The sequence below is a fragment of the Dermacentor silvarum genome, chromosome 2 (assembly GCF_013339745.2).
Source record: "Dermacentor silvarum isolate Dsil-2018 chromosome 2, BIME_Dsil_1.4, whole genome shotgun sequence".
Classification (NCBI taxonomy): Eukaryota; Metazoa; Arthropoda; class Arachnida; order Ixodida; family Ixodidae; genus Dermacentor; species Dermacentor silvarum.
This window is the reverse complement of record NC_051155.1, coordinates 162,720,698-162,740,482: the sequence shown is the minus strand read 5'-3', so window position 1 is coordinate 162,740,482 and position 19,785 is coordinate 162,720,698. Positions and strand designations below refer to the sequence as shown.

At 48.3% G+C, this 19,785-nt stretch overlaps 2 protein-coding genes across 2 annotated transcripts; both read right to left on the bottom strand.

Annotated features, from left to right (window-relative positions):
* Positions 1-4,810: 4,810 nt before the first annotated feature.
* Positions 4,811-6,407, bottom strand: LOC119441159 (sodium channel protein type 4 subunit alpha B-like). Its single transcript, XM_037705833.2, has 3 exons — positions 6,062-6,407; positions 5,698-5,917; positions 4,811-4,936 (listed from the first exon to the last, which is right to left on the bottom strand). The coding sequence occupies exons 1-3, from the start codon at positions 6,385-6,387 to the stop codon at positions 4,838-4,840; spliced, it is 645 nt and encodes a 214-aa protein (XP_037561761.2). The 5' UTR covers positions 6,388-6,407; the 3' UTR covers positions 4,811-4,837.
* Positions 6,408-12,060: 5,653 nt separating this feature from the next.
* LOC119440522 (sodium channel protein 60E-like) lies at positions 12,061-17,722 on the bottom strand. The gene is made up of 5 exons (XM_049662952.1): positions 17,544-17,722; positions 16,139-16,283; positions 13,830-13,976; positions 12,738-12,860; positions 12,061-12,327 (listed from the first exon to the last, which is right to left on the bottom strand). Exons 1-5 carry the CDS (start codon positions 17,720-17,722, stop codon positions 12,061-12,063), a joined length of 861 nt encoding a protein of 286 aa, XP_049518909.1.
* Between the last annotated feature and the right edge of the window lie 2,063 nt (positions 17,723-19,785).

Sequence of the window (19,785 nt, the reverse complement as noted above, 5' to 3'; positions counted from 1 at the left end):
GCCATAGCACGAGCTTTGAATTAAGCAGTTCTGGTTTATAGCGGCAGTGAATAGGAGAAGAAGGGAGGTGCGGGTGAGAGAAGCGAACAAAACGGCCAGCATTTTCGCATATATGTTGGTGAAAAACACTCAGTCTGACAGCCTATGTGCCAGAAGCAGGAAGAATTGATCCAAAAGAATCGTTTATATATATATATATATATATATATATATATATATATATATATATATATACAAGCGCGTGCTCAAATTTCGCAACGACAAGTAGAAGCGAGGGAAAATAAGATTTAGCGTACCGTTACACCATCTATAGGCATTTTGTACCGACGAGGGGGCGCTACAACATTTATCGCCACAACACTGGCCGAATCTGGCCGACACTGGCCGCTAGGGATGCGAAGAAAATGGGGCGACAATAAAGACAACAAGGATCTACGCGTCATCGCTCGTCTCAGTGTTGTGCACGTAGCTTTGCCGAGCTCGAACCTCGGGAATGCTCGCTCTTCTAAGCTCGATCGCAAGCATGCCCAGTCATGCGGAGAACGCGCACTTGGACATTTTCAGATTTCGAGCACTCCTGCTTGGTGATAAACGATCGGAAGTGTCAAGGCTAACGCTTATCGGCGTTATCGCGCCCCTCTCACTTTGCTTCGAACACTCGCCAGGCTGTGTTCCTGGTCCAGCTGTCAACTGTGGAATGTGAAGTTCGGCGCAAGGCGCTTGGCGCCAACTGCCGCGCAATATTAAAAATTAGATTACTACAATCATTCAAAAATAAATAATAAAACAATACAACCATTCTATGTGACATCTCCACCCCAGTATGAGGGTGTAACAGGCAGAGAGCTTTTTTAAATGTAAACGCTGTCCCACAGAACATGCGCATCAACTGGGAAGATGATGGCAAATCGCACGAATTTTCGTCACACGGTCACCAGCAATGGAACCACGCTATTGTCACGTTTCCGACACAAGATAAAGGTAATTGTCTGAAAAGGATATCCATGCGCTTACCTCTCTGCGGTGGGAAGTGCGTGCGTCTCATCAGCCAAGGGATGCTGCGAATCGTGCCGAGAACGCAATATTACCAAAAGCGACAACTTGCGAACAAATACGTTTATTTCGTAAACCGCCTGATGTCGCGACAGTGAAAGAGAAAGGAGGAAGCACGTTTTACTTGCGTAAAACGCTTTGTAACTAACTAGCGCGCTTCCGACCCCTGCACAGCAGTAAACATTGTGGGGAAGGAGTAGAAGGGACGAAAAGACCAGAGAGATAGGAAAGAAGAGAGTGCTAGGAGCTAGCTGGAGTCTCTGCTGGCTTAAGCTGTCCTGCAAACGCTAAAGAAGCTGAGAGCCCATTTATGCGTCTGCTCTTTTTAGAGCATTATTGGTTAAGAGCACTTCCGCCGAAAATCTGGCCTCTCCCTGTCCTGTCCAGGTTAACCGCATTTGTGTCACGTGCCTCGTGTGCGCACTCGACACGTGACAGCGTCAGCTGTTAGGAACTCATAAACGCCCGTGGAGTGGTAGACCACGCACGACTTTCAAGCAATCACTACAGGCAGAAAAGTTACCAAATGTGAAAATTTGCTGAATCGAGCAGACAAAGCGTAGATCATATCAGGTTTCTTCGAACAAAATTCAAGAGAAACCATGGAAGGATGATTCTCAAAGTCGAGCGATAGCTTCCTGCTAGATATGCTGAGATATTTGCTGCTAGGACGATACTTATTCGATAGCTTCATTGGTTAATGCTATCAGGTGTAGGAGGCGCCATGAAATCTCGACATGTCATAGTGCACTCGGCAGGTAGTCTTCAACCTCACCATGCAACGAGATGCGCTGGTGTATTCGTTTTCCCTGCACTTACGGCACACGGTCGCTTGATCAAAAGACGCATGCGCGTTCGTTTTCTTTTCTTCCATCGGGCGGCCATGCCATCAGATATGTTGCGGCCAACGTCTAGTGAAACATTGCCCGTGCTGCAAGGTGATACACACAGGCTAGCTTTCCTGCTGCGCCGCTGTCTGTATGGGGGGGGGGGGGGGGGGGGGCATTCTATAAGAGTCCACCTAGTGAACTGTCCACTTCGACTGCGCCATTGGCTGCCGCTTCACGAGCGCGAAGAAGGCTGGCTCGCACTTTCGCGCGCGTGAAGCGGCAGCCACTGGCGACAGCCGAAGTGGACAGTCCACTAGGCGGACTCTAACAGAATACCGCTCCCCCCCCTCCCCCCCTGGTCTGAGAGGAACGGACAATTATCGTTAAGCTAACGTTATTAAATGCGAAGCATGTCTTGGGAAACATTTGCCCCTTTGAGTCTGTCTGTCTTTCGGTCTGTCGGTCGGTCGACCGGTCGGTGTCCGTCCGTCCGTCCGTCCGTCCGCCCGTGCCACAGTGTCAATCGCAAGAGGGCCACCTCGCAGCTACACTGGGATATCGCCGGCGCGCAAGGAGGAAGCACGGAAACATGCACGCTCGCAGTCCCGGAGGGACGCGCATGCGCGCAAGCGTCGGTCTCGTCACCAGGGGTGAGCCGCCGGAAGGAGAGGAGGCCCGCTTCGCCACGCGCTCGCGTGCCCCGAAATATTTTGCGGCCGAGGGTACATAGGGTCATGTATTGTTTATAAACATTGTTACATCCCTTGAACGCGCGAAACCTATCCGGTGCGTAATATGCAGATTGCGCACTGAAGCTTAGTGTGAGACAATTACGAACTCGTACAAGCGAACACCTCCCAAAATAAGACGTTGACCCTCTTTATAATTGGTCCATAAAGCAGTGCATCGTACCGGGTGTAAAGACGACATGGAAAGATCGCTGAATGCGCAGCGTACCTGCGTTGATCTGATGCAAGTCCGGCTGGCCCAATTAACTCTAAGCGGAATGGCGGTACATTGGTTAGGTTTTAAAAAATCAAGAAGCTGTTAGTAGAGGAAACTTGAAAGAGGGGAGATCAGGGGTGCTATGCAGGATGCCCCGAGTTTGACGAAACTCGAGATCTTCACGAGCTCTGGCGACGCCCCAAGGTGAAAGAACTAATGCTAACAAGACGAAGTTTGTCCGTCGGCACGCCTCCAGTTTCATTGGATTATCTAGATTCATTCTGGGTGGCTGTCATCCCTTGGGCGTTGCCATATGGGCGGTCGACAAACTGGGCTCACGTGATCATACCGTCTGTGCATGGTCGTGCCTTCTTTCACTTGTTTGTCATTCCACCAGGTACATTACAGGCACAAGCAAGTTAATAAAATAAATGAATTTAGTGCAATAATATTAGTCACATTAACGTGGGTTATAAGCATTAGCATAAAAGCGCCGTGCAGGAATCAGCAGGGGGATCAGACCGCGCCGGTGAAGATATATGCGACGTGAAGACCGAGCGTCTGCGGATGAAGGGAATTTCCCGGCAAGCTAGTCGACGAGTTCATCGAGCGTCTGCATTTCCGGAAGAAGTTCCTTCTTGGAGATTTGCCTCGAAACTACGCTGATATCGTCCGGCTCAAGACCAGCATGGGTGAATACGAGTATTCCTATTCATTCTGAACTGTACGTGTTGGACTCTTAGTGCTTGTCGTTAATTATTTTCCAGGGTTTTTTCAACATCCACCTGAATTTCATTGTGATGTGTCTAGCCGAAGTGTGCACGTGTGTATCTAACTGCCTTGTTTGAAGAATATATTTTGTTGTGTTTTGACAACTCTGGGCTCTTACTCGGTCTTTGGACCACAACCGGCGTTCGCTGGCGGACCAGAGGGCCCCTTATTAATTGGCCACGCTTTCGTGGGGTTATTTTCGGAAGACCTAGATAAACGTACTCCTTTACAGACTCTGAAGGCTGACTAGCGATCGTGAATTCTTGTTCCCTTGCCAGGCTATTGAACATTATCTTTGTCTACTGCATATTAATCTTCAACCCCACTCTTACACTTTCTCGGTTAAGGTCCTCAATCATTTGCTGTAATTCGACACCATTATAGCCCCCATATAGTGGAGCTATATTGAGAAAAAAGTAATGTATCGATGTATCTTAATATACAAATAGATACATATCGAATACATTAGTTCGCTAGTATCTTGTATATGTATATCAAATACTTATCAGCTCAGTCGCTTATATCTACATCATGATACATTTGAAAATTATCTTTGCACAGCCCTGGGAACTCTGACGCTTGTCTATTGGGAGCTACAAGCTTAGCGGTTAAGTCAGCATCGGAAGGATTAGCCCATAATGTTGGTTAGTACTTGTATTTGCCTAAACTATGTCCTTCTGGCTCGAAGCGACTTTTTCACTTTGCAAATTGACCAGTTTCAACAAGATTGATTCCGTTATAAATTCAACAATTAGTAGTAGTTCTAGCTTTGCTTTCGCGTAGAGTCTTAGTGCCTTCTGCGTTTAGCTATATAGGATTCCTAAAAAAATGTAAGCCGTTAAATACAAATAAAGCGCAGTAAATAAAGCCGCAGAAACGTTGGAAACCACAATTAAGCACGAAGAACATACAAATTCATGTATTAACCACCATTCCATTGCTAGCTGAACCATCTCAGGGGAAGAGTTCCTTCCAGTACTTCTAGCATAGGAAACTATGGTTCTAGGTAGAATCGTCTGACAGCAACGCAAAATTCGGAACGTTTGAAGGATTTCTGTAAGTCCGCGCGTTCTACATAAAAAAAAAGATATTGTAATTATCTGCAGGTATGTCTGAAGATTTGGCAATGCTCCTTTATGTACTCGGTTCATACGAGGCCTTGTCTGGTCGCATTGGGAAGCCCAGTTTTAGCTGTTACATCATACGTCATCCCTTGCTCCACGGTCATCACTCAAGTGTCAGTAAGGTGAACGCACCCACAAGCGCTTCCAGCTGTTCTTGCACCAGGACTTGCATTTGCACACGATCTTCTCGAAGAGGATTTCTCCGGGTGAGTTCTGTGCCAAGAGAAAAGAGGAGGTGCCATGCGCTAATGCTTCTGAATTTTCTGCGCAAATTTCAATGCCATAATCACCGCACGCGTTTTTGTATGGAATTTCTATATATTGATACGAAACTGCCGCCACAGTGTGGATGCATGCACTGAGGAGAGGGAAGACGACGCGTTCCCGCTTGATATAGCGCCGCCTTTTTTGCCTCCGTTAGCTTCCCTGTAAATAAATTGTAAATAGTCTTGGACATCAGCTACACGTAACATTATTTGATGGAGGTGCGCTCCAATATGATGAGCCAAAAATAAACAGCAAGAAATGGGTTGATAAACAGCAGCGTCAGTGTGCTACTAGTATGAACATTGTCTGCGCTTCCCGACAGGCATTTTTCAGACAATAAAGATAAAACAATCAAATCTTATCTAGATCACGCTTGCTTGCTCCCCAAAATGTAAGCTTCATAAATTATAATAGCGGCGCAAATCAAAGCCACTGGTTGCGACGCCAACGCCGTTTTCTACGAATGTCACGTTTCTATACCACGGAAACTTGAACCTAGCTATGACCGGTGATTCCTTGTGAGTTGTCACAGAAGTTGCTCCGTCATGAAGAACCACGACAGCAATTTTCATTTCGTTTTACTGCAGAAGATGCAAGTGGCCAGAGAAACCACGCGTGCGCTTCATGACGTGCAGCATAAACTAATTCAATTTTTCTTGCGATGACCCAGCGACTGGGGAGTCACGCATCGCCTTATTCTTCCTCACCCTCTCGACGATCCTGTCGACGTTGAAGCTGCTGAGCAGGAAGGCGAGAAAGACGTTGAGCAGCACGTAGTTGCCGACGAAGAAGACGCTGCTGTAAAAGGCGACGCATCGGAGCCTGCCGTGGCCCTCGTGGAAGCAGTTGACCAGCGGATCGAACATATCGCCGCAGAAAAGGCGCACCATGAGCAGCACGCTGTGCAGAAAGTCACTGCTGTTCCACCTGGGCGAAAGAAGAATCGATATCGGATAACTAATCGACCGATTTCTCATCATTTTACTACGCCGTTGGCATTAATAAACGTATAAGGACAGGGCACTCCGAAGAAACTTGGACTACAGTGTCGATCGCAGGCCACTCGCTCACCGCGACTCCGGCTCACGGTCTCCAGCGTCGAAGATGTCTTCGGCGGCGACGGCGAACGCCACGACCACGAGCATGATGACGAGGAGCAGGTTGAGCAGCGGCTTCAGCAGCGAAAGCATCATGTTGAGCATGTAGAAGAGCGTGTCCCACGTGCGAGCCACGTACACCAGCCGGAACAGCCTGAGAAAGCGCGTGCGAACGCCCAATTCGTAGCGGAGCAGCACCAGCAAGTCGGAGGCGATGCTGCAGGCCACGGCGCCCAGGTCGAGAATCGAGAACTTCTTGTGGAAGAAGGACCAGCCCCGCGCGGACAGCTTGATGGCCATTTCGACGGAGAAGGCCACGCTCGCAGCCTGCGCCAAAGGTCGAATAGGCCGCAAAGCCAGAGGTCGCAAAACAGGGGTAGAATACGCGATTCTCCTGAACGTGTGCTGCCAGATATATGCAGGGCGCCGCGACTTGCTTCTCGTGATGCGTGCCAAGAACATGGCCGGTGCAGCAGCCAGAAGTGTGCATGTAGGAACAAGGTACAGGTCTGTGGCAAACGTTTCGAAGCCACTTCGCCGATGGCAAATCTGTCGCAGCGCCATCTATCACATAGCTCTTGTAGCACGTCTGGCGCTCAGAGACAGCGATAGAAACACTGGTTACTTCCAGATATAGCGCAAAATAGTACACGTGCACACGAAGAAGACACGACCGACGCGAACGAGCACTACTTTTTAGTGTAGCGTTTGTCCGCGTCTGTCGTGTCTTTTTCGTGTGTATGTGTACTTTTTGCGCTATATCTGAAAGTAACTATGTGAGACCAACTAGCCCAACAAACAGTCCTTCTGAAGAGAAACACTGTCCCTCTTAAATTTCCAGGACTTTATAACGACGAAAGTTCCACGTGGTCGCCAGCACGCGGCCTGGTCACAAAGTCGGTCAAGCGCCTAGGAGCTTCGCAGCTTCTGACAAAGACTGCCACGCCACGGTTTCACGCTTTCGTAACTGTACTGCCGAGACTCATCTAGATCAGAGTGGGGAAACCGGTAGCAGCGCAAGGCACTACTACCGAAGCAGAGGCTAGAAAAGCACTGGCAGGCCACTCTGACCCCGTATTGTGTGCAAAGTTCTGTCTCTAACCATCGGCCTCCTCCAGTTGACAGCGCAATGCCACTCCAGAGCTCACTGCTCCCGCGCCTTGGACGTAGATGACGGATGCCGTGCACCAAACATCCGTTAAACAGCCCTTCACGGCATGGCGTGCCATCCGGCTACTCTACGAGAGTGCTCATACGCGTGATGCAACCGACGTACCATGTTTCCCCAGGTTAGCATGCTCTTGAACCGAGCGTTGGCGTAACTGCCATCCAGGGCGAGGAACAGGGTGCTAAGGATGATGAGAGCGTGGATGGTGAGGTCGAGAATCGGGCTCTTCTCCATCTCCAGGCACACCAGTCGCACCGTGGCCCAGTCCGCTGCAATGCAGACCGCGATGTTCAGTCATTCACCAGCTCGACCCCGTCAAAGCAGAGCGCTCCCAGGCAAGCACGTCGGAATGAAAGGAATCCCCTATGTTAAAATCGACATGGGCGCAAAGCGCCAGCGCTGACAGTCGCCCAAAAGTAACAAAAAAAAGGAAACAGTAATTTATTTGAATTCACAATTGAATCCCAACAATCTAAAAGGAAAACACGATAAACTATATATGATGCCATCCATTCAAGCTACTAACCAGGGCTGTGCATTAGCTCTAAATCAATAACATGCGCTCGTAAAAATAATTGACGCATTTTGCAAATGGTGCCTCACAAGGAACGCCCAGGGCTCTCTGATCATCGCGTCCCTTTGTCTGGGCCACCCAGGCACAACAAATTTTCACTGCAACCTTTCGAAGAGCCACAGATTTGTCATATATAAATAATGCAAAAGTTCAACTAAAAAAGTAGACTGCCACTTACATCAAATGCTGCTCTACTGTTGACAAACTATGAAGGCTTCACAATTTATCATCATTAAGTCGCTGAGCGCATATGCATATGTAGTCTTCACAACCTACATGGCGGAGTCTCCGTCGTAAAAAGGACTTTTCGATAACAAATATTTGTGTCGACACTCTATAGCAAGTCAGACGTCGTTTAGCGAAATCTTCAGAATTATCTACAGACAGCCTGCAAACATTTGGCTTTACACTCTTTGTCTACAAATTTCGTTCATTCATAAGTTTATAGACCTGTTTTATTTGGATGTCTGTTAACCCTAAGTAGGATAAAATCACGACTTGTCAACGACTGCTTTTCGCAGATTGTCTAATTAATTTATATACCATGCGAGCAGATGTCCTAGTCGTGGTTAAGAGGAGGAAGAAGAGTTTGCCACCTCATTTAATGCGCCAGCAACAGAATAAGCACCGAGGAAATGAAGACGCAGTCTAGAGAATTACGTGCAGCAATGAAAGAAGGAAATTGGCAGGCATTGTGGACGGGAGTCGGCTGACGCAAGAAAGAGGGCAATTTGAAATCGCTGGGAGAAGCCCTCCGTCCCCACAGTGGACATAGGTACGCCGAGAATGAGGTCGGTATTTAGCGTAGACTAAAGGAAAGTTAATAGGAAGGCAAGGCAATCCATTGGACAGCCTGCATACCTTCCAAATTTATCTTTATTTGGTAAAGTGGAAGCTTGGGCGAGTTGGTTGGCAGCGCCTGTGTTGTTAAAACACGTTGACGGGTTAGTTGGTTAGAATCCTCGTTAGAGGTTAGAGTCCTCGTTCAGTCGCGATTACAGCATTCTGTCATGCCCGTGTTGTGTCCTTCCTTCGGTGCTCGTCTTATGCGCTGTGCAGTCATGTCGACATCTTTGTGTGTTTTCGCAGTGTAACCAGACGCAATACCTTCTTAGTTTATGAGCTTTCGCCAAGTAAAACCTCCTTGGCGAAAAAAAAAAAAACGCCGTCACCAGAAGCAGCGAGTTCTGTCTGCCACCGTACCTCGGAGAGGGATGTCTGCTCGGATACCCGACTGCTGACGTTGGGCACGGGCGGCACCCTGCGTACAAATACAAGTGCGTGCGTCTGAAATCGCAAGCTTCGGTGCACCATACTATGCTGTTTTTACAACGTTTAAACGAGCGTACTCTCGACAAGGGTCCCGTTGCGTACTTTCAAAGACAGGCGCACGACAAGCCTACTTTCGAAGACATGTCCCGTTGTCGAAACACTGTCTTCAGGCCAACGCTTCCCTTGATTCGCCGCTGTCGGTCACTTAGGACAGACGCTTAATGAACTTATCGTCTCTTCCATCTCGTATCCATAGTTAAAAGTAAAGTTTCGTTTGCTCATATAGATACCACATTTCTAGAGGTATGCAAATGTTCGCAACTTTCTAACAGCGAGTGGAATGTTGTCCTATTTGATTCCGTATTCGAATCGAATGCTCACTATTCGTTAATAGGAATACTTTCGGAACAGTTCGCTTTTTGAATATTTCAGTCGTCAACTGTGCGCGATCTAACATAAAAAAATGTCCCAGTTTCGCCCTAAGGGCGAAGCAATGAATGCGATAGCAACACAGCAATGTCATACGAAGTAAGGTGAGCGGCTTTGGTAGCAATATGAATTGTAGTAAACATGAGCTGATTAAGTAAGCAGGTGTGCTGCGGCGTAAGTAGACCGACATGAAGAGAGACTCGATGACCACGAGAAGGCGCGTGTGAAACGGTGGTGTTGATGAGAAGCGCTTCCCGTGGGCAGCGCGTGCGAAGGGACACACCTGTAGCGCTGCACTGCCGATCCGGGCAGCATTGCATGTGTAGCGTGCGTTGGAAAATGTGGCCCGACTATTACTAACTGAATGAACAAGCGTGGTGTGAGCGCGCACAAACAAACATGAATAGATCACACTGAATGACTGCAGACAACGACCGTCAAAACTCTGGCAGCAAGCGGATACGCCGCAGCGGCGAAGGTACGTGCGGTCTATCGCTTCAACGGAAACTGAGCGGCGAATGCACGGCGCATAAAGGTCAGAGCCGTGTGGAGATAAGAGACGGTGCGAGCGAGCGACGAGCGCGGTTGTTGGCAGAGTGGGAGTGCGCCCCCCGCTCCCTCCGGCGCTGGCTTCCCGCTTCCTTGCTTGCGCGTGGGAGATTGAGTGCGTTCGCTCTCCGTGATAGCGCGCGTCCCCGCACGCTTCTGCTCGGGCATACGGCACGCGGCGAAGATTTTATCTATAGGAAACCTCACGGCGACGACGACGGCAGAAATCCGGTTGAAGTGTCCATATAATTGCTATCGCAATAAAATTGAAGCGAAAGTGCGCTAAACTTCATCCCGGATGCCATAACAGGCATAAGCATGCGAAGTTACGTATATGAGCGGGCTACGTTGTTCAGGGAGACAGACTTATCCGGCGAGACTGCGATTATTCGCAGTCTCTGAAGATATCTGTGTATGTAGACAAATTTCTTATTTATCCCTAGTGCTCCATTCGTGCATTTATAAACAAGGCTTCGTGACGTGCCATATAATGCCAGAAACTTGAAAACGTTGTGAATACAAAAAGATGTGAAAATATTTTCTATTAACGCTGAAAGTGGGGTTTGATTATGCGAACACTGTTCGGAGAGTGTTAGATTCGATTCGATTCTCTTGCATGTTCAATTCGTATTCCACACAGTGTCTTCTGTCGCCACGTTGGTGTTTCGAGCCAATCGGAGAAGCCGTACCAGGCATTTGACCCAATCACAGCTGAAAGGATGGCGAATTCGACTATATGGCTGAATTTCACAATGTCCAAAATTTAGACGGAGGGGAAAAAAACTAGGAGGGGGTGTCGCGTGACAATTTTAAAGCCCGGTCATAAAAAAAATAAGAATTAGGAATCATGGGAAAAGCACCCAAGCACGAGGTGTTTTCTATAGTCACCGCGTGCTTGCTCTGCAAGATTCGGCGTCCGCTTTTCAGCTGCGCCACTCGTACGGCTGCTTGGAAACCGGAACGCGGAGATAGCACGTGTGGACGCTCTGAAACTATCGTTGTCATTGCAACTGCAACACTATTTCGGCTGTATCGAGGCCGACAACTAAAGGCATCAGGTATACGGCGAGCAGAAAGCGAACGGCACGGGCTGGGGGAAAGCGGCGGTAACTACGGCATGCCAGCGGTACTCGGAGAACTTACCATGAACCGAGCTTTTTCCGAGGAAACGAGCGCTTTTACCAGGATTCAGCACGCGATGTGCTCATTTCCCATGATTGCTCGAATGAAAGCGGGGAGAGAACGGCGTCATACGGTCAGAGGATGTTGCCTTGCGAAGGCTGCATGCCTGACGTCATTCTCGCTCCTAGTATTTTCTTTCCTCCACCATGGAATAGAGCCCGCAGTCCCAGTAATTACTATTCACACACCTTCACTCATTTCGAAAGCTACAGTAAAAAAAAAAGTCACGCAGAAACTCTTCTGGGAGTTGTTTAAGTATGCGTAAGCATTGTGCCACTTGCTCATCTCCACCAAGCCCGGTATTATTATGAATGTTATGAAACTTGATCACACCAATATAAACGACAGCATTGCGGCGACACGCACTGCTGCGGACGGCGGCGCAATGTGAATCGATGACGCATGCAAACTACAGCAGGTGGCAGCTCCAGGTGCGCTGATGACGTTCCGATCATTAAAATCCGTTATCGCTCTTTAGCACTTTATCCATTCGCGTTGAACCATTATGAACCTTGATCAACCGTACTCCGGCGGCGGCTGTGTATGGCGCGGCCGCACTTGCCCTATCTTGAAAGCGATTCGCGATGGGGGCAGAGTCCGGCGAGGGCTGATAGCTTCGTGGGCGCTGTGTTCTCGCCGCTTAGTTTGCGTTGAAGCGAGAGGCAGCATGAAGGTTAATTCGCTCGCTGCTACAGGCCCTTGAAATCGATCGTCTTACGTAGCGGACGGACGTACGGACGAACGGTTTTCCTCGTTGGGTAAGCATAGAAATGCTTACGCACCTAATACATCATCGGCTCTAACTTTTCAGATCTCGCGTGTTCGAGATGCGTACCACCATCGGTGCCGCTGCAGCAGCGATCGGCTGCTCGTACGCGTCGTCGTACTGCGCCCGTCGAGCGGCGGCGGTCGGTCGTGCCGGTGCGCGCGTGGAGGCTCGCATTAGCGGCCGGGGCGCGTTCGCAGCGTCCGTCACCATGTCGGCGAAGGCGCCGAAGCCCAGCTCGCGGGTCAGGGCCTCTCCTTCGCCGCGGCGAAGCCGCTGCTGGAAACGCAGCTGCCGCACCTGCGACAGCAAACGTGCGCAGCACTTAACACGGCGTACAGAAAAAAAAAACCTTGTGCAAAATCTCAGGACCGGTAGCCGTACCGCGAGAGCTGCGGCTATACTTCGATAGGAACCTTTAAGACGCATTCGCAGAGTCACCGTTGTGTGTTCGGCCAACTCAACGCCGTTGTTAGAAGGAGAGATGAATTAAATCGTGATTTTCCTGTGGTATATCATGTGTTCACGGGACTCCTGCTTCACTTGTGTGTCGCCTTGAGCGGAGAGGAGTCCCAAACTCTCGGAGACGAAATTGCTGCTCTCGAAGTTCGGTGCAGACGACGTTGTCGGCATTTTACAGCGTTAGTTGTTTTGCGTTGTATACTACAGCGCCGGTGGCGAGCAGAGGTGAGTAAGCGCGTGAGGCGTACCTTGTGGGCGGAGGGTATCTGCGCGAGACTGACCAGCGGCTGGACGTACAGGTGGTCCACGTTCACCTCGAAATCGCAAATCTCTTGGAATAGCGTCAGGTCCATTAAAGACCCTTGCTCCATCTGCAAGAGAGAGAGAGAGAGCGTAGGCGTCAGTGTACTTGCTGACGTCGTGGCTGTTTACCGCTTATACGAGCTTGCACGTTATAAAGTTTCATAACATCCTCTGCAAATTCCACTGACAAGTGGCGTGCAAACTAAGTGACTTTCTCGATACTTGCAGTGCCTCACAGACGGGAAAACACACAAAGGTCGTCGTGCTGCGGCACTGCGGGCGCCACTGAGAGCCCTCGGGTCAGCGACAGAGAAAAAAAAATCTGGAAGAGTGCGCGAGACGACGATGTGCCATCGTCGTGAGAGCCCCGAAATTTGACCCTTTCCTACGATAAAAACGAAGCCGAAAATACATTCGTAAGAAGCGTTCGCGTCCGTTTAAAACAACAGTCGGTTTTAAAATTAGGGAGGACTCCATGCAAACTACTTATAAGGTTGCTGCAATCCCGTGCCAATTCCCCAACTGTATGCGGCGAAGACAATACGATGACACTGATGACGACGACATTGACAGCGAAAACAGCGAAGCAACAACGACGAAGAAGTCGCCAGGACAACACCCACTTGACGATGACCCGATTCATTGACTGGTATCTGAACCTGTAGTTTCGCAAACTCTTTTTTAGACAACAATAGGGACTGGAATCAACTCCCAAAAGAGATAATGAAAATCGCCTATAGCTGTTCCTTTCTTCACTGCTGTAACCTATTGCGCTCCATTTCATGTGCACTTTAATTGTATATTGAGTATACCATTCGAAATTGTGTTTTATATTTTTCTTTTATATTGTAGTGAGTTTGTATTGATTGTGCTATTGGATGTTGTATTTAATATTTTTATTTCCCTGGAGGCACTTCGTTTTACCGGCAATTTTTTTTTTAAACTTTGTAGACTTTGTGTATTACACGTTAATATTACTCCTCCTTTTTAAATTACCCGTCACAGTAGCACACTGGCTGTGATTCGAACATGTGTACCTGCTGCCTGCGAGCTCGCTTGAGGTTGTTCTCTCCGACGTAGGTGTGCACGGTGACGGCAAGCATGAGGTTGATGAGGTACGCCGAGCCGAACATCACGGTGCACAGGAAGAGCGGGAAGCAGGCGGGACCGACCGCCTGCAGTAGCTGCGGCGCGGACACGGAACAAAAAAAGTAAATGTATACAGTCAATGACGTGCCTCTATTCTGACAAACGTTAAGAATAGTCTACACAAGGAAATAGAGAATGTCGTGGAGAGCAGAGAGTTTACGAATGAATAGTAATTCGTGACATGACGCTCGTGAGTTGGCTGAGTCATAGCGTGGCCTCACGTACGTATGCTTTGGAAAAACGCCTTCGGCTGGTAAGGTTAGCTCGTATTCCGCGCCGACATAGTCGCGGCCGTTTCGGTGTTCGACTACATTGTACTGCATTCTCTACTGACACTTACAAGAACTGTGGCGTTTTCTTTCTATCCGGTGGGTACTTTTTAATGCGTGGAATTCTTTGGCGAGTACCCCAGCAATTTTGGTAGCAAAATCGCGTCAGTAACGCAAAAATCGTGACACCATTCCCATAGGAATGCATTGGGTTCCATAGAAAATACATGGGGTTGGGGTGGGCCAACTTGAATTCGGGAGTGGGTCAGCCTAAGTTTGGGGGTGATCGGGGGTGGGCCAACCTAAATTTGGGGGTTATATGGGGGTGACATGGGGGTGGGCTAATCTGAATTTGGGGGTGATATGGAGGTGGGCCAACTTATATTTGGGGTGGGCCAACTAAATTTGAGGGTGGGCCAACAGGGAAGGAAAAGCACAAACTAGGCTAAACATAGGGAAAGAAAAGCGCGAGCCGAGCCAAAGAATGCTACGTATTAGGAGACAATTATCTGGAAATCTATAGCTTTTTTCTCTCGTGGGTAAAGAGTGCAGCGCGCAACGCCAAGACTAAGAAAAAAGTCGCAGTTTTGCCCGAAAGGCGAAGCATCGATTGTGATAGCAAATTAATAGACAGCTATTGGGGGCGAGGAGTTACGGAGTCGCAATCTGTCGGAAGCGCCTCGCTTGCGTAGTATGAGGGATAACGCGGCGCGCTACTCATAAGTTTGGCGGTCGTCGCTCAATAAAAACACCACGCGGGAGCCCTCCTGGAAATTTCTGTAAGTGCTCTCGAAACGTGGGAAGCTTCTTGCTGCCAAAATATTAATCTTGGGCAAACAGAAAGCACAGAATTGTTTACAGAGCTATCTCTTTACCGAATACGTACAGTGAACGCACACGGCGCGCGGTCGTCGCGATGGAGTCCCCCGAATAGGCATCTTGAGTGAAAGGTATATGGGCATTCGCTGAGAGAAAACTATGCAAAATATGCTCTTATAGTGGGCTGTCTGTATCACCAAATGAAGCGTAACAGAATGAAGCCTCAATACAGCCATCGCATGGGTTCACAGCGGCCGATTGCGCGTCTGCGTGCATTACCGCGCACAATGTTTCACTTTCGCTGCGAGCGCGTTTTCGCACCATGCCGTGAGCTTTAGGCCACAGCATATGAGCATTTGGCAGTACACAAGCAACAATTGTTGCGTGGACGCTATAAGAGCTGTTAAAAAATAATTTCTTTATAGCTCTGTAGGACTTCGACGTCTACGGCGATTTGTGATTTGCCGTCGCGTCGACTCAATTTTTTTTAATTCTTGGGCGTTTCAATGTCACTATTTCTCAAGTTATGTCACACTGTATGTTTGAGCATATGAGCATTTGACAGATAGCGGGAAGTAAGACGGCGCGCTTCCTTCCCGCTTTCCTCCCTTGCGCGCGCGAGATTGAGCCGCGATCGTCGGCTCCCCTCGCACGCTTTCACTCGCGCATACAGCATACGGCGCGCGACGACAAATTCATCGCCCGTGGACTTTATACGGAACCTCACGGCGACTGCGACGCCAACTGAAAAAAAATGCGACTCGATTGTCCATATAATTGCTATCACATTTGCTATCAGCTAACATTTGCACTCCTTACGCACAAGAGAGATCAAATAAACTGCCTGGCCATACAAGTAATTTACAAGTGAGTAATTGCGGGTTTCAACGTTCAACGCTTCAGTCAGTGGGCTGCCAATGATCGCCTACGAAATGGGTTTTGAAAACACATCACTGGCAGACGAACACACACAATCGGTTTTTGCACCCTGTAAAGCGTGCTTCTTTGCATACTGACTAACCATGCGAAAAAAGCGCAGATACAGGAGAGGCGCTCCGGAAAAGTGCATGCACACTTAAAATGAGAAAGGGGGCAGCGGTGAGGCGCACCATGTTGTACGGGATGTTCCAGTTGTCCAGGCTGAATATGTTGAAGGTGGTGAGCACGGCGTCCACCACGTTGTCGTACGAGGGAAACACTCGTCGCTCTTCCACCACGTCCACCGTCACACACGAGAAACCCGGTTCGCACGTGCTGCAAACACGGCGTGCAGTGCGCTCAGCAGTGAAGGAGCGTGAAAACAACGAAAAGAAGACAAGTAAGCGATATGTCAGCACCATTTCGCACCATTTTGTAGCGCTAGTTCGGCTTTCAATGGCCGCCTGCGCCTACTAATGACCACGAAGTTACTAAGCTGTTAGACGTTCGCGTGCCCCGAATTCGAGCATGCACCTGCCGTCTGTTAGCCTCATCAGAATAGTTTGATAAAAACGCTGTAATCTATTCAAAATCGCGCAGTAGGGTTTCTTTAATTATATTATTATGATTATTACAATGTTTGAAGTCTTAAACCCAACGCTCATCTCCTCAGTCTTGAAGTGCGTAGAGAACTAATTATCGCGACTGGTCTCTCTTTACGAAGACGAAGAGAGGCGCAATGAAGACAGACACAGCGCTCTGCCTTCTTTGTACCTTCTTCCTCTTCGTCAGATTTCTGCGCTGTTGCCCGCTACCATGAACAAACAGAAAGCCAAACATGGGAACGTGGCTCTCTTTAGTAAAATCTTTCGTTCACTCCTTGCATGTTCCGTCAGCACACCTGCTGTGACAAGTCATTCCAGAGCCGTTGGAATCCTGCTGCCGTTGAAACCATGCTGCATTGTACACGCAAACGTTTGTTGTCGTTGTCGTTGTTGTCGTTGTTGCTGTTGTTGTCGTCGTCGTCGTCGTCGTCGTCGGTGTTGTTGTTGTTGTTGTTGTTGTTGTTGTTGTTGTTGTTGTTGTTGTTGTTGTTGTTGTTGTTGTTGTTGTTGTTGTTGTTGTTGTTGTTGTTGTTGTTGTTGTTGTTGTTGTTGTTGTTGTTGACCGAAACATTTATAATGAGATGGTTGATGACCAGCCATCTGAGCTCAACACTTAATTTAATATCAAGCAGGGGTCGTCTGGCTCTAATGCGCATCTTTACAGCTACCTTTCTTCGAGCGGTCTAGCAGTGTACGTTACGGGTCCACTGTTAAAGTGAACATCAAATTAGTATTTCGGGACTGATTACAGCCTAGTTTGGACACAAACGCCTGGGCGTTCATTTCCCTTATTACAGGTCAACAACGCGTCACATCAAGCACTTTTTTCAAGGTAAACATTCGGCAGATATCTGTGGTTGGGGACAACTGAATTCCTTTCAAGTTGACGGTATAATCAAGTCTGAATACCAATTAACGCGGAACGTGCGTACACTGCAACCAGTCGACTTGGGGAGTGGGACATGGCGTGTCTCGAACAGACTGCACGTACTAAGCAGCCAGCAGGTTCCCGCATGCGAAGCCCAGCCGGTCGCGATCATCGTCCTCGTCGACGCCCGTGCGCATCCAGAGGCTGCGGTTGTTCGCCATGCGCCGGTACAGCTGCACGTCCACCACTCCCAGCCTCTCCTGGCTCACCACGCAGCGACGCTTCAGCACCGACATGAACATCTGCGCGAGAAGCGGCGCGACGCTCTATATGGCCGAGCTTGAGGCGCCGCTTATTTGTTTCGCTATTGCACAGCACTTTGCAGTTATAAGTACACAATTTTGTTCCCAAAATTTACCATGGTTTCGTTACGAAATAAAACGTGCCGCCGAAGAGGCCAAGCGGCCGACAGTCACCCCTAGCATGAAATGTACAGGAGATTTCGGAGCGGTCCGTTGTAAATAGAAAGTTAATGTGATGCATTTTTATTTCAGCGTTTCTTATTCAGAAAATAAAAAAGGGGCGGGAAGAAAAAGCAGCGCATCTTTACAACATAACACTCTCATTAAACTGAAACGTAAGCATTTCGACAAACGTGACTGCCCGGTTGGGTAAAATTATTAAGTGAGCGATCTCTACGTAGAAATATCGAGATGTAATACATCCAATGTTTTGACGATAACTTGGCTCCCACAATGGGAATTAAATGAAGGATGGCTAGTGGTTACCTCGGAAAGGACAAGAAGGGGCCGTAGATGGACTTTGCCCGCTTTCCTGGTTTGTTTCGATGGAATAGTTCGAGCCTAGAGAACGAGGAGAAACTGGCGTGTCACGCATTTATTCCCTCCTCGTCGCAAAGAGCTGGCCGTGAACATAAACAGCGGACGCTGCCTGTAGTGCGCTGCGCGCGCAACCGTTTCATTGACGCCGCCTTTAGTGTTCATCATATTTGTTGCAAACGCAGCTCTTTTACCGATAAAACAATACCGATTACACGCATCGGTTTCGCACGTTCAGCGCGCAGCAGTGCGACAAACGCAAGAAAACAGCACGCCACCCTAAAGCACTTTCCTCCGCTTTCATTCAACAAACTAAAATAAATGTGTGACAACCTACACGTTATCGTTGATGCATATATGATCGGCTCCATCCTCTGTTTATTCAAATGTGTCTCGGTATGTTTTTGCAAATGTTATTTGGTTTTGAATGATTTGTGAAAGTTTGTGCCTGCCGTTTATTGGGGAACATCGGCTTTATCAAGTCCTTAGTAGGTTTTATTCCTACTTAGAAGGAATTATCAAGTCCTTAGTAGGTTTTTGTCGATTCCTTCACAACATCATTCAAAATAATACTATCGTTCTATAAATATAACCGTTTTCTTGCGTGATTAAGATTTTTCCTTGATTTGCTTTGATTTGAGATTCACAGACTTCCAATGGCCAGTCGCAATCGTACGCTGTTAAACTCCGATGTGGCACTGAAACTCCGACGGGGCACTGAAAGATATTTAAATGAAAAGGAAAGAAAGCTTGCGGCATCCCTCTCGAAGCTTTCGTACAATTCTATCTACGCATGAAACAAGAAGTGTGGAAGCGGCACCTGTAAGCCTACCTGTAATCCGAAAGTGGCGAACACCGAGATGCAGAAGAACAGCAGCACAATCAGCTCTAGCATGCGGGTAGTCGCTTTGATGATGGTGTTCACGATGTCCCGGAGACCTGCTCGGGGACAACGAAATCGGATTACATTGGATTAGTACGGCTCGATTAGACGATTAGAGTAGTGCTCGTTGACTGATCGATTATAACCTTCCGATTGATCGATTAATGCTTTTATTTGCGAATAATTTCTCTTTGATTAATCGACTGAGGCCACGTCAGCAAAATCAGGAAAGCGTCGGCACATGACGTCACCGCTTTGCTTTCTCGACAGCAAGGCCGGGAACGACAGACTGAATCACAATGTTCCGACTAGCCAGCTTGTGTCACCCATGCACGCTGCACTTCAAGGCAGCGGGGCATGTGGACAAGTGAATACGCTCACTGCAGCCGGAGTTTTCATTACGTGTGAGTAAGTCTATACAGCGCTTGACATGCGTCCACTCAAGGAAGGCGTCGCTGACGTGACAGTAAAGGCAAATCTAAATTCAAATTGCACGGCTTGTTTTTTTTTTGTTTTTTTTTTTGTTTTTGGTTTCTTCAAAGTTTATCAACAAAAAGATCAGTTTTAGATTTCAGCTCGCGTACGTGTATCCAAAGAGTCTACTAATCGATTAATTAATCATTTGAAAAAATTTTGATTCATC

Bases quoted from the DNA above. Each gene is read 5' to 3' on its own strand.
- LOC119440522 (XM_049662952.1), bottom strand. From the start codon at position 17,722: ATGTTCATGTCGGTGCTGAAGCGTCGCTGCGTGGTGAGCCAGGAGAGG. The intron at 16,284-17,543 runs GTACGTGCAGTC...CCGTGTTTGCAG, and splicing joins GGGAACCTGCTGGCTGCTTA to CACGTGCGAACCGGGTTTCT. The intron at 12,861-13,829 runs GTACACATGTTC...TCTCTCTTGCAG, and splicing joins AGCGAGCTCGCAGGCAGCAG to ATGGAGCAAGGGTCTTTAAT.
- LOC119441159 (XM_037705833.2), bottom strand. From the start codon at position 6,387: ATGGCCATCAAGCTGTCCGCGCGGGGCTGGTCCTTCTTCCACAAGAAG. The intron at 5,918-6,061 runs GTGAGCGAGTGG...TCTTTCGCCCAG, and splicing joins GACCGTGAGCCGGAGTCGCG to GTGGAACAGCAGTGACTTTC. The intron at 4,937-5,697 runs GTGAGGAAGAAT...CTCTTGGCACAG, and splicing joins TCGACAGGATCGTCGAGAGG to AACTCACCCGGAGAAATCCT.